The 14,404-nt window shown below is 46.3% G+C and overlaps 1 protein-coding gene across 3 annotated transcripts; it reads right to left on the bottom strand.

Moving 5' to 3' along the window:
• Positions 1–3,082: 3,082 nt before the first annotated feature.
• PPP1R3B (protein phosphatase 1 regulatory subunit 3B) lies at positions 3,083–14,155 on the bottom strand. 3 transcript variants are annotated; one of them, XM_085000207.1, is made up of 2 exons: positions 13,552–14,155; positions 3,083–7,729 (listed from the first exon to the last, which is right to left on the bottom strand). In XM_085000207.1, the coding sequence occupies exon 2, from the start codon at positions 7,699–7,701 to the stop codon at positions 6,847–6,849; it is 855 nt and encodes a 284-aa protein (XP_084856333.1). In that variant the 5' UTR covers positions 7,702–7,729; positions 13,552–14,155; the 3' UTR covers positions 3,083–6,846. The 3 variants fall into 3 exon arrangements, with proteins under 3 accessions (XP_084856333.1, XP_005671880.1, XP_084856332.1); XM_005671823.4 differs by having other exon boundaries at positions 13,925–14,155; XM_085000206.1 differs by lacking the exon at positions 13,552–14,155 and adding an exon at positions 13,091–13,201.
• Positions 14,156–14,404: the final 249 nt, after the last annotated feature.

Here is a 14,404-nt window from a genome sequence, read left to right as displayed (position 1 = left end):
GAGCTGAGATCCTGTAGTTTGAAAAATTCCTGGGAGCATTTCAGGGGTACTTCTGGGACCTGGGGCTTGGAATACTGCTGGATTCAGTCTGAGTCTCTCTCCACAATGAACAACTTTCTCGGGGAGCTTGGCTATGCCCTATTTTTGAGCACGGGAGTGGGGGTGGAGGGGTGGTGGGACATAAGCCCAAACCATTAATAACCCTTTCCTTCTAAATTCTCTAGCCTTAAGAGTGAGTTGGCTGGAGTTTCCAGAGGGCTTTTGGCCATCAGCACTACAATTAGGAAACAGAAAACCTAACCAACAAAAACACATCTAAACCACAAACAAAATCACAACTCCATTATAACCCATCCCAAAAAAGCACTATCCATCCAAACTGATTCTGGCCCATGACTAGCCAGGGCTTTCTGAGCTCCCTGAGGGTTTAAGATCACAAAGGCCCAGGATAGGTGAGCCCTACAAGGCCCCGCTGCTCCTGGTTTACATGAGTGCTCCGGGACTATTCAGAGCACCCCTGTTTATTCTCAAAAGCACCCCAGTTTGGACCATAAATCAGATGGTCTGTTTTTTTTTTTCCTGCTTTTTAGGGCTGCACCCCTACATGTGGAAGTTCCAAGGCTAGGGGTCGAATCAGAGTTACAGCTGCCGGCCTATGGCACAGCCTCAGCAACACGGGATCAGAATTGTGTCTGTGACCTTACCATAGCTCATGGCAAACCCGGATCCTTGACCCACTAAGTGAGGCCAGGGACCAAACCCACATCCTCACGGTTCCTAGTCTGATTCTTTTCAGGGTGCCACCATGGGAACTCCTAAATTAAATGGTCTTTAAAGAAACTAAAAAGTTGATTCTAGGCCTCAGCTGAGGGTCTGCATTTTGGGTCTGTAGTCTCTCTCTTCCTATGTGACTCTTCAGTTGGGATCAGCAAACTAGGGCCAGCAGGTCAAGTCCAACCCTTGGCTTGTTTATGTATGGTGCACAGCTGAGAATGGTTTTTACATTAAAGACATTTTTTTTTTCTTAAAGAAGAATATGTGACACAAATTGAATATGATCTACAAAGCTTAAAATATTTATTATCTGGCCCTTTACAGGAAAATGTTGTTGACCCCTGATCTAGCCACCTGATCTTGCATTTGGTGTAGAGGGCCAGGGTTCTGGATTATTATTGTCTTTGGCTCCAGAGAAAAGTAAGCATTATGTATTCTCATCCTATCTTGGCCAAACTCAAGTCCAGCAGAGGGCCTGACCCTGGGGAAGTACATCAGTGTCTGTGGAACACACCGAGGGCCTTTGACTCTTTATCCAAAAAAGCTGCTCCCTGATATCCCTTCCAGCTTGAACACAGATAGTTTTGTGAAGTCCAAGCTGTTATCTGGAATACTCTTCATTCCTGTGATCCTTATGAAGAACGCAAATAGTGTACATGGTACTTCTCACAAGTTTATATTTAGAGGAGTTGTGCTCAGGGGTAATGAATCTGACTAGTATGCATGAGGACACAGATTCGATCCCTGGCCTCCATCAGTGGGTCAGGGATCTGGTGTTGTTGTGAGCTGTGGTGTAGGTCACAGACGTGGCTTGGATCCTGAGTTGCTGTGGCTGTGGTGTAGGCTAGCAGCTGTAGCTCTGATTCAACCCCTAGCCTGGGAACCTTCATATGCCACACATGCGGCCCTGAAAAGACGAAAGAAGAAAAAAAAGCCTCAAGTTTATATTTAGAAGCATTTTAAAAATCAACATGTTGGCCAACTCTGAGAAGTACTCAAGGCACCACTAATCCCCCCTTATTCTTGCTAAAAACACTCAGAGCCCTGTCAGTAGAGCAGTTGACTGGGGGCAGCAGAGTCAAGGTCAGAAACAGGCTTCCTGACTGCTGATGCCCCTGGGAGCACCAACCCACCCTTTTCCATGGCTCCCAGGGGACTGCCCTAAAACACGAATGCCCCTGATAGGGTTAGGCAGAAATGCCACCCAGAAACAGTAAATGTTCCACTAAATTATTCAGAGAGCTGGATATTTGCTATTCTGGGGACATTGCCCTAGAAAAGTGGTGTTTTGTTTCTTTTTTCCTTTTTACTCCAGACATCTCTGGGATGTCTCTGTCCTAAGTCAGAATTATGTAATGATTATGAAAACCACACAGAATCTGAAAAAGACATTTATAAAAACCAGTGTTATTTTCCCCCCATTTCTGCAAAGGAGAAACGTGGGCAGTGTTTGCCAGGCTCAAGAAAGTAGGTTACGTATGTTGTTCACTTTGGGCATTTATTTACTGGTCAAGGAGTTAATATGCTCTGATTTTCCACTGCAGAATCACCACTGCTGTTCCTGGCGTGGCCAAGACTGGCAGGAAACATGTGGCAGCAGTTTACCTTCCCTGCATCTCAAATAAAACATCTCAGAAATCTTACTTAGGGTGAAGGTCCCGTACCCAGTGGAGGAGGGGCCCAGCAGGAGCAGTGCAGTTTTGCTGGTTACAGAGTTTGTCTGATCAAGCAGTTCAAAGCTGTGATAGATACTTACAGTTTTCCTACCTTTGCATACACTAAGTCAAAAATATGCTTCAAGAGCAAGTGAGGGAGTTCCTGTCATGGCTTAGTGGGTTTCAAACCCTACTAGTATCCATGAGGATCCTTGGCCTCCCTCAGTGGGTTAAGGGTCTGGCGTCACTGTGGCTGTGATGTAGGCTGGGATCTGCTGCTCTGATTGGACCCCTAGCCTGGGAACTTCCATATGCTCCAGATATGACCTAAAAAGAAAAAAAAAAAAAAAAAAGCAAGAGAGAGGGTAGGAAGACACCTGCCCTAGGATCATTAAAAATGGATTCAGAATGACACTGGCCCCTGTGCTGCTTCCCTGGCCATCACTTTCTTAGCTGTATTCAGCCTTGGCTGCTATAACCAGTTAAAAAGCAATTACCCAGTTTCCTCTATACCTTACAGCTTTCCAACTTAGCCATTGAGTGTGTCCTATCCCTTTGGAAACTGACATCCTATATGTGAAAACACATTGATTAAAAATATTCCTTCCCAGCCTCTGATTCCAAGAGTCAATTTTAAAATAGGACACTTTCAGTTTTGTGTTTTCTGCCTTTATTACATTTTTGTAGTAAGATATCCAAACAAACCATTCTTATACCACACAAAAGACAGCCATTCTTGTGATTGTAAAGTGCATTTCCCCTTTAACTTTGTGTACAAAAAAATAGGCATTTTTAAAAAATCTGTGGAAACTTCTCAACAAGGCACTTTTAGGCACAAAAATGAAGATGAGTCTGCAGTTCTACATTCACAGTGAAGTAAGAGTGACCCACCACCATCACAGCTGCCTTCTCGGAGTCCTCATAGGGTCAGCCGACTCTAGGAAGTGATAAACGAGACTGTAAAACATCCACTGCTTTACAGCCTGGGCTGCAGTGCTTTACAACCATAACAAGGAAAAGCTGCCCATCAGCACAGCTCTTCGGGAAGTGTCCCACTTCAGGGAGTGAAGATACACTGGCAGATTGTCTTGGGATGACCCTGGGAGATCTCTTTAGATGTGTGACTTCTTATCCTCAACTTCAGGGATCATTTTTGTAGAGACAAGGACATCAGGACTTCCCAGAGCAGATAGCTCTGATGCTTACTCTGATGCTTACTCCGGCAAACTGCGCCCAGTTGAGGAATTTGACATGACACTGGGATTTTCACTCACTGTCCACTGAGAGGGAAGACCTAGCAAATGGGATTTCTGCAAAGTGAACAGACCCTTTTTTTGGTTTACAAACATATATGCCATTTAACGTCCAAGTGACTACAAGTAATGCTTGTTTTTAAAAAGCAAATTATATGCAGAGATCAAACCCACAAACAGTCTTTTTGCAGTTCAGACTTTACATCTTTAAAAAACATTGAGAGAGTAATGTTCTGCCACTGTTAAAATTAAATCTTAGAGATAAAACAAACTCTACCTTGACTCTGAAACTGTTTTCATTTCTGGAGAACTACATAACTTCCTTATTTCTCACCAGCTCTCCTATAACAAGCATACTTAACAAACTAAACAAACCTGCCCAAATGCTTCACATCTTCCAAGAAACATTGAAAGCTTATTTTTAAAAAATCTATCTTTAGATAGTCTAGCTTATTTATTGCACCTAATTTGCAAATGCTCCCCAGGACATTTGGGGGAATAAATACAAAGCAAAAACAGAGCTGCCTCCCCATTCCTGGACAGCTGCCACAGTGGGAGAAGGCTGGTCCTTCTGGGGCAAGTTGGGAAGGACACCAGAACTGGGGGCCATTCATCATCATAACCAAGAACTGTCTGAGGGTCAAACCTACAGGCCAGGCTGCAGTAACAACTCCAGCTAAGAAGCCTGCCACTTTCACAAGTGTGTAGACTTTTCTGCTGCTGGTGAGCTACGAAACAAGGAGAGAGCCCATTGGAGCAGAGCCTGAGGCCATCTGTTGCTATCCTGGGACAGAAATGGCCCCAAAGGAGAAAAACTGATTGGTGAAGAGTGTTCTTCAGATGGCAAGACCTCACTGCATGACAGCGCCAACAGGGAATTTGACAGGGCATTGGGTCAGGCAGATGCTTTAGTCAGAGGGTCTTTGTGAACAGGTGAAGACTTGCCTGGTGGGGGAGCAGCTCAGGTGCACTGGCTGGGGGCTTGCAGCCAGGAGGGGCAGGGGAGGGTTTGTGGTGTTTCAAAAGAGATACTTATCACTGAATTACCATATTTCAAATTTTGACATGGGAATGCCTTAAGATCACTATTATTGAAGTCCACTTCAGGCATTTTTCTTACCAACATAGAATGATCTTGTTACTTTGAATCTGGTAACAAAGAAATGCAGTGCACTTTATACCTTTCATAAACTGGAGAAGGGATGGGACTTCTTAAAACAAAGTAAATTCATGACCTGTATAAAATCAGTTTTGCTTCCAAACAGTGTGAATCTATATTATATAATAGTTCTGAACCTGGAGAGTACTGTCTGTGTACTTGATGTAAGACATGCTTAGATAAAACCCAGTTCTGCCCAATGTCAACATAAGATAAAAAATGTGATTGGCCCCTAAGTTGTATTATCATGCAATCTTCCAGTGCCTGGAGAGGCATACAAAATAAAGCACTAGATTGCAGACTCATTACAGCCAGTTTTAGGGACAAGAACTCCATGGAACACCACTTAAGAGCATTTAAAAAGTCAAAACATTTTAAGGTTCAAAAAAGAAAAAACCCAACCACAAAACTCTAGGAGCCATGACACTCCAGACCTGTCTGACACTGAGTTAAAAAGCCCCAGAAGCTGCAGGGTGTCTCCCAACTAACCTGGATAACGCAGGTGAAAGGACTCTTTGCTTTCAGAGTCAAGGAGGTTTGCCCCCAAATCCAGGCAGCTGGGCACTCCTTTCCCTGCCTCCTTTACGAAAACCTTACTTTAGTAAGATCAGGCACAAGAAAAATGAGGCAGTCATTTAACTTAAGCTCCAAAAACAAAACAAAAACCCCAACCTTCTAAAAATGCACATGTAAAAATATCTTTTATATACTCCCAAGTACCAACCAATCTTGCCCAAGAAAAAAAATCACAGAGTTTGGGAGTCTATTTGATAAGGAAAGTCCCAGGAGTCTCACAACAGTATGAACCAACAGACTTTTAATGCTTGAGTCCAATATGGTTAAGAACAATTAATCTCTGATATTTCAGAGTTGGCAAAGTGAAAATAAAATCCGAGAACTTGGTGAGGTTTTTGACCCCTACCCCTTTACACACCCACACACCATAAATAAGAACAACCAAATTAAAGTCTGTGGGGGCTTGTAAAGTGTTGTTTACAAAGCAGATGTTGTTAAATCACAGTCAAAATACAACCAAACATTTCTGAAGGTGTTGAGGATATATCGAATCTGAAAATCCAAATGTTCTGAACACGGCATAAAAGATGACTCTCCAGGAAAAGAGATTCTACAATCCTTTTGTGAAGAAAGAGACACAGGCAAACCGGCCCAGCTGAGCAAGTCACAATGTCTTGTAATTGAGCTGTCCGGTGACTCAGGGTAAAAGTGAGTGCTTAGAAAGCTCCCCCACAAAGCCAAAAGGAGAAGCTATATCTGTCCCACTCATGATTGTCCTGTCTGGCATCAGCCTGGCACCGGTGACACCACAAAGCACCAGTTTACTTTCGATAGCTGGTGTGTTGTCCTCTGCTGGGATATCTATGTGGAATCAGAAAGAGGAAATGCCTGTCTCCGACATGAGTTGATCTGCCTTTATTATCTTTTCCTGAACATCAGATGAACTGTGGAAGAAAACCATAGGCACAAAATTCACAGATGAAGTGTGATGCCTGTGTAGACACAGGGCAGCTACAGCAGGCAGGAAGGCCCTGGCTGGGCAGGGAAGACCCGAATAGGAGGGGCCAGGAGCCAGTGGGAGGTGCTGGGGACCGAGGGCTCCCAGGGCACTGACTTCCCACACCCCAGGGAAGAGGGGCTCCTCCAGGTGACCTCGTTATTAAGCCACCATGCTCCGGCCTCGCCGGTGCTGCCTGTAGGCCTGGGTCCCATCCAGACCCCTCTGGCGCCATCCTACTCAGACCCTCATTGCTGTTACTTGGGTGCCAGACAGACCAGCACGCCCATCTCTTCCAAGCATGAACCCAGTTCTGTGATCTAAACCTGGCTGACTTGGCTGATTGAAGGAAAAGAGTGACTAGGATCCTTTCTTCTCAAAAACTGTGCCTAAAGGCAGTTCACCACTTCTCTTGGCTTCCACCTCCATCACAGGGTGACTGCAGCTCAGCTTGTCTGTACCCACTCAGCCCTGCTCCATGCCCTGCCGTTGCTAATAGTAGGGCCCAAGCTTCTCGTATCCTAAATAACTCGGCCACTCTGGAAACAGACCGTAGGAACATCGAGGGCTTCCAAACTGGTCAAGGGCTATTCCAAAATCTGGTCCATTTTGTGGCTGGGCTGTTCCCTGGGTGGATTTCAGCTCTGCCCGGATGATCCTATAGTTTTTGCCTTTGTTGCTGTCCCAGTACGTCTGTCCATTGCACTCATAGCACACAGCAAATTCCATCCTCTCATAAGACTGAATTTTCTCAGGCAAGCTGATGTCAAAGGAGAATGTGTCCCTGTCTGAACCCGCGTACGTGTCCTTCACGTACCAGCAGGGAAAGTCTGTGAAGCTTTTCCAGGTGTCGAATGTCATTCTGACTTTCACCATCTTCTCAAATGCAAGGTTCTGCACTTTCACTGTGCCTTCGATGGCTCTGTCCTTCAGGACGCAGTTCTCCAGGCAGACATGGTCGGTCTGAAGCCGATTCCTGAAGTCCAGGTAATCTGCAGACGGCTGTGCGAAATCCAGCACGAAGCTCTCGCTCTCTGCTGTCGTCAGACTCACAATGTTGTCCAGGAGCTCAGTGATGTTCAGTGGAATATCTAACGGGTCATCAAATTCGGAGAACACTTTGACCATTGTCAAGGCCAGCCCCTGGTTGTCTGCAAAGGACACCCGCTTCTTCACTTTTTTCTCCTGGACGGTAGGGGCCACTGTCCCACTGGCTTCATTCTTGCTGCTCAGCTGAATACAAGGCCTCAGAGGTTTGCTTGGCTTCGGTGAGATCTGGAAGGTGAACCGCTCTCTGCGCAAGGAGGGGGCCATGCAGCTGTACCTGCACTCAATGTCCACAGCCATCACGGGACTAGAAGAATAGGCTAGAACCCTGGGAGAGGAGAAAGACAGAAATGGCAAGATCAGACAGACTTTCAGACTCATCCCTTCAGCTGGGACTGGAGCACTACAATTGCCTTCACCTCTGCCCACATGGCTACAGCTCAGTATTCACTCAAGTGTAGTCCAGCACGACTGGTTTCAAGGGAGATTAAAAGAGTAAAGTTGGGGGTTGAGGGAAAAGGCCCAAGATTAAAATAAACAGAGAAGTATGGAATCACTAGTTTTAAAATCAGTTCACAGGCTTCTCTGTCAGGACTTCTTGGGACCTTCAGTACACTGATAGGCTGTGGTGTATAATGAAAATAGTATGCTGTTTGTGGAATTTCCCAAATAGGAAAGTCTTTTTTTTTTTTTTTTTTTTTTGTAGAGCACCTTGCAGAATGCATGTTCTGAAGAATATACTTTGGTAAATATTGCCTTCAGCCAATAAAAAGAAATTAATTCATCCCACCAATATTGATTGGTGTTTGCTATGTGCCAGGCATGATGCTAGACGCTGGGATTCAGGAGTGAGGACAGCATCTAACTTGCTTTCATCAACACACAGATTTTTATATCCCAGTAAATCTTGCTTTAAAAAAGTGCCACAATCTAGTATTTTTAAACCTTTCATATAGTAAATTGTTTCTCTAGTGAAAAAAGCCTCTATAAGAATAAAATGCAAAGAGAATCATGCTAAAGATGAGGTTATATCTGACTTCATAAAAACAATGTTTCTCTAAGTGAAAAAAAGTAAAACCAAAACACCAAAGTGGAAAAACATTTTACAAAAAGCATGGCAGCAAAGTGTTAATACCGTAACATACAAAGAGTCTTTATGAAACAATAACAAAACCAAATATTCTATGTAGAAAAATGAGCAAAGAGCATGAATAGAAAATAAAGGAAAGAAACTTAAAAGTGGCTTGTAAATATGTAGAATGTACAATCTTCTAAGTAATTTAAGAAATTTAGATTAGAAAACAATGCCTAGGAGTTCCCATTGTGGCTCAGGGGATTAAGAACCTGATGCTGTCCCTCTGAGGATGTGGGTTCAATCCCTGGCCTCCCCTCAGTGGCTTAAGGATCTGGTGTCACTGCAAGCTGAGACAAAGATTGCAGATGCACAATTTTGTGTTTTCATGGCTGTGGCATAGGCCAGCAACTGTGGCTCCAAACTGAACCCCTAGCTTGAGAACTTCCAAATGCCGCAAGTGTGGCCATAAAAAGAAAGAAGAGAGAAGGAAAGAAAAAGAAAGAAGGAAAGAAATGAAGAAAGAAAGAAGACAATGTTTTTACCTATCGAGTTAGGAAAGAATTTTAAAAGGTAGTACAAATACCTGCATTAGTCTATATGACCCAACTTCTCTAAATCTTCTTATCATATTTGGTTTTATTATCGCACAGGTATTAATCTTAACGAAATAATTTAAAATGCATGGCGGTTGTGTCCCATAAATGCAACATTATAATAAATGATATCTCAAGGCAGTTAAGCATCCAGTGTTGTCACTGCTGTAGTGTACCTTCCAACCCTAGCTGGGGAACTTCCTTCCGCATGCTGTAGGCATGGCAAAAAAAATGATATTTCATTTTCAACTTCTGATTTCAATCAAATATATACAGAGAAAAATGAAAAAGGACAAGAGGCATACTGGGTTTGATCCCATTTTCCAAAAATAATACAGTACTTCCCCAGGATGCATGAATCACTTAGTGATGACCAGGCGGAGAAACAAACACATTCAGAGACAAAACACTAATAATACAAATACCTGTATTAGTCTGAAATGGCCCAACCTTTCTAAATGTTTTTATCTTAATTCATAGTCATAACGTAATTATCTAAACATTCATTTTAAATAATATCTGCTTACTGTTTCTCCTCTAACAAAGTTAAACAATTGAAAATTTTGGGGTCAATTTGGCTATTATCTTTTTTTTTTTTTTTTGTCTTTTTGCCATTTCTTGGGCAGTTCCTGTGGCACATGGAGGTTCCCAGGCTAGGGGTCGAATTTGAGCTGTACCACTGGTCTACGCCACAGCCGCAGCAACACGGGATCCGAGCCGCGTCTGCAAACTACACCACAGCTCACGGCAACGCCAGATCCTTGACCCACTGAGCAAGGCCGGGTATCAAACCCACAACCTTATGGTTCCTAGTCGGATTCATTAACCACTGAGCCACGATGGGAACTCTGGCTATTATCTTCTCTTATACCCATGCAATTGTTGTGGAAAGTTCTGACTAAACTGGACAAGACAGGTTTAAAGAAGGTCAGGGGGTTCACTAAGGGGTTCGACTGGAAAAAAAAAAAAAAAACTACACTTAGGAAGTACTTGAATTTTTCTTTTCCCCTGTTCATTGCAAAACTTTGTTAGAATGCACTGGTATCACACTTTCAGTTCTACTTTTAACACAGGTAGTTTTTGATTTTTAAATTAAATTTTAATTAAAAATAACCAAACAGCAGACAAAGCCTTGCATCCCAAGCCCTCTCACTCTGCCCACCCTTGGCAACCTGGGTGTGAACTGAGGGAGGAGGGGTTCCTCCTTGGTTACTGCTGCTTCCTCTTGGCCTGAGTCAGCATAAGGTCAACTGCAAGCTGTCTACGTGTGTCCAACAAGCCTGCAAACCAACCTCATATGTGCTTTCACACACAACTTAAAACAGCTCATTAGGAGAAAGGTTGGGAAACTCTCAGGATATTGTAGAAACAGAATTCTAAAACAAGGGGATCAGAGAAAGAATCTGCACACTTGCAGTTGACTGAAGTCAGTCTCAAGTTCTAATCCTGCAGGTTAGAAAGATTTAGTTGAAGACCTTGGTAAAGTTTCACTCTCTAGACCCAGCAATATAAATGTGCCCCTGAGATCCCTTTTATCATCAAGCCTTAAGACTTGGGGGTGAGGAAGCGAAACTGGAGTCAGAACCAGAGCCAATTAAACAATTCCACTGATACTTTCTAGAGCCTAATTCACTTTGCAACATTCTCCATGAAAGGCAAATGGAAGGTTGACCGCCTGGTGGGTCAAGGGTTCCTCCCAGGCTCCTGCCCCAGGGGCACTGCACAAGCACCTCTGCCCAGAATCCCTTCACTTTTTCAGCGTCACCAGCACTGGAGGGGAGGACCTTAACCCCAGTGGCCATTCTGACTCTTGGCTCCCTTGCCTATCCTCACAGATAGAGTCCAGCTTTTATTAACCAGGTCATTTGCCAAGAAGTGCTGGTTTGGGATAAGCCTTCCTGACCTTCTGCTCAGAAATTCCTCAATGGACTGTGACAGGGATGATCAGCACCCAGAAGTACTCCTGGCAACAGACACAAGGTAACAGTTTCCTAAGTCCCTGAAAGGAAGGCACTGGGACTGGTATTTGATTTCAGGTATTTGATCTTCAGATGGCACAAAAATGACCAGTTCCAACACAGGATGTATTGGGCTGTACCTCAGGCCCCCTCTCCTGCCAGACTCTGGCTGCACCGCCCTTCCTTCTCCCAAGCCAGAGAATATGAGCTGCCAAGGCTGGTCAGGGAAAAAACCAGAACGAGATGTGGACACACAGTTGAACCAGCAGAACATGACACAGGACCTGAATACCAGGTCGTTGCAAGCCAGGGTCATGAGAGTACAAATAGCTGTGCTCAGACTGGTATGGATTCTCAAAAATCTGCTTCCAAATAGATGCCTAGGAGACCATATTTGCCCCGTGAGAGCCTCGAACATGCCCAAGGCTAGATTTCAGTGTTTGTGGTAAAAAGAGGGCAAACTCTAACACTCCATGCAAATTAGAGAGTACATGGATAGTTTTGCGTAAATGCTCTCTCTGTTCCGCCAGTGACAAATAACATACCTTCTCAAGGCACCTGGCTAGTGATTTTTCTGTAAAAACTATCAACTTGTACAGAAAATAACCCGACGACCTTCACAGTTTCAGGCACCTGAGCTACTGACTCTCTGGCTGTGCCTTTTATAGAAAGTAAATCTTTTTCTTTTGTATTGAGGCCAGGACAGTGCCTCCTCCATTCTCTTGTACTCTGATAAGAAAAGTCAGACACACCAAGAACCCACCAGGAACACTGAAACTACCTTAGGTAAGCATTCACAACTAGATTTCCAGGTTATATATAATTTTTTTTTTTTTTTTTGTCTTTTGTCTTTTGTTGTTGTTGTTGTTGCTATTTCTTGGGCCGCTCCTGCGGCATATGGAGGTTCCCAGGCTAGGGGTCGAATCGGAGCTGTAGCCACCGGCCTATGCCAGAGCCACAGCAACTCGGGATCCGAGCCGCGTCTGCAACCTACACCACAGCTCATGGCAACGCCGGATCGTTAACCCACTGAGCAAGGGCAGGGACCGAACCCACAACCTCATGGTTCCTAGTCGGATTTGTTAACCACTGCGCCACGACGGGAACTCCCCAGGTTATATATAATTTTTTAAAGACGTGGCCACCAACCCCTTCAGCATTTCTTTATTCCCTGGCTGATACAATATGAATAAAATTGGCATCTTTCCCTTTGGGTCCCCATGAACTGTATTCAGACCATGGGACACTTATTCACAGCCTTAGACTCCACTTGTAGCCTTCTATCTTGTCACCATTGTGCAAAGCATCTTTGAGATAAATATCTGAGCATGAGGCTGTATATTATAGGAAAGGGAAAAATTAAAATGGCACAGAATCTGCTGTCTAAAAATGCCCAATGTGAAACACAGCATACTGGATGGATGGACTAGGAATCTCGCTGTGTTACTTGCAGCAAGTCACTCAACCACTCTGGGCTTGAGCTTTCTCCTCTGAGATCCCTTTGAGGCTGACATTCTTGGTTGCTAATACTGTCTGATGGCTCTTCTCTTCCCGCAAACTTTTCCCTAAATGCCTCAACTTTACTTTTGTGGTAAGTCCTCCAGCTGTCTTCACTTTAGTTTTGGCTCCTGGACAGCCCTGCCAAATGAACCATTTCCTTTTTTTCCTCTGCACCCCAGGCTGACGCCCTAACACTCTCTTCTCCTGGACCCTGGGTTTCCCAAGGAGGCCTGGCCGCAGAAACCACTGGCTCCAACATCTTTTAGCAACTCTCCAAGTCCTCAAGTCAAGTCTGTCCTCAATTTTCTCCTCTTCTGCAAGAAACAATACAGGACAGAGCCCAAATCTTCTAGTATGTTCTGGGCTCTCCACCCCCTCTTTTACAGCGAGTTATAAACTTCTTTCTCTGGATTCAAAAGGGTGCCAAGAACCGGGAACCTGGGCAGGCCAAAGCGTCCAGACTTCAAATGTCCCAGAGGTCACTCCCCTCTGGGTGCAGCCAGGTGGGGACTGCGTCCTCCCCCCAACCCCTCTTCCAGATCCTTCGCCTGTCCGGTACCCACCTTTTGGGCCGCGGGGAAGCCCCCTCTCCAGCTGGCTCGCTGCATCGGAGAGCCCGGAGGGAGGTGGCAGGATAAGCTGCCGCCACCAGACTACGTGAGGCTCAGTGTGTCCTGGAGGCAGGGCTTGGGCAGGGTTCCCGGAGCTGTGACCGGCAGGGGGAGGAAGACGACGAGGGGGAGGAGCCTGAGTTATCAAACACCGGGCGGGGCGGCTGGACGGCAGGGCCACCCCTGGGCGGGTGGAGCGACGCCGTAAGAGCGTCCCCACGTGGCCACCTCGTCCCTGCCAGCCCGGGACAGCCCGTCTGGGGACAAGGAACTGGAGGCGGCTGGTCTCCTGGAGGCCGTGGTCACTTCTGCGATCCGTGTCCCACCGTCCTTGGAGGCCAGAGAGATCACCAACTGTGCTTCCCTACGTTTTACCGGGAAATCGAGGCCCAGAGAGAGACGAAGCGACTTACCTTAGCGCTCACATTCCCATCGCTCAACTCCGGGGACACTCTCTAGAAGTGTTGGGTCCCAAATGGAAAAGCCTTGTGTCAGGTTCGAATTCGGCATAAGAGGGAGTATCTGGAGTCCCAGCCCCAGCCCCGCGGCCACCGTCGCGGCTGGAACTCCACCTCCGTGCAACATGTGGTTTCAGCCAGGGTCCATCCCACCTCTGGTCCCTGGGTTGCCCTCTCCACGTGGAAGCAACAGGTTCCTCCAGGCAGTCTAGAGTGTCCTACCCCCCAGAATGTGATTGCAAGGTGGGCGGAGAAAGTGTAGACACCGGTGAGAGTCCACTCTGCGCGACTCTCAACACCATTCCTCGCGGGCATGGAGAGGACGTACCTGGTACAGCTCGTAAGCCCGGAGGTGCGTAGGCGCCAGCCCGCGGTACCATCCGCGCTGGGGTGGCAGGGGCAACGGTAGCGACGGCAGGAGCGACGGCCCGTGCACAGGTCGGCGCCCTCCGCTGACAGTCGCATCCGTTTGTGCGCGAGAGCAGCCCGCCCGCCTCCTCCTTTCAGCCCTCACCCGGGACTCGGGATACCCGCCGCCGTGCGGCTCCCTTTAACTTTCCGGGCACCTCTCCCCACTGGGGATGCCATCCCCGACCCCCTTTCACGTGAAAGCCCCCCGCAGCCAATGGGCGAGCCCGGAACGCGCGCCTTCGACCAATGGCAGTGGAGCCGAGGTCCCCTGGAGCACCGCCGCGCCACGTGATCGGCTGCGAGCCCGGAGTGATAGGGCTGCCGTCCAGGGGCTGGTTAGGGGGCGGTGGGTCACTGTTTCATCAGAAGCCTGGGGACGGGCGCCAGGGGGCAGAGG

This window comes from Sus scrofa, chromosome 15, assembly GCF_054392235.1.
Source record: "Sus scrofa isolate SSC_HxYL_T2T_F1_AM1 chromosome 15, Sscrofa_HxYL_maternal_Yorkshire_Landrace_v2.0, whole genome shotgun sequence".
NCBI lineage: Eukaryota > Metazoa > Chordata > Mammalia > Artiodactyla > Suidae > Sus > Sus scrofa.
This window is presented reverse-complemented; position numbering and strand designations above follow the sequence as displayed.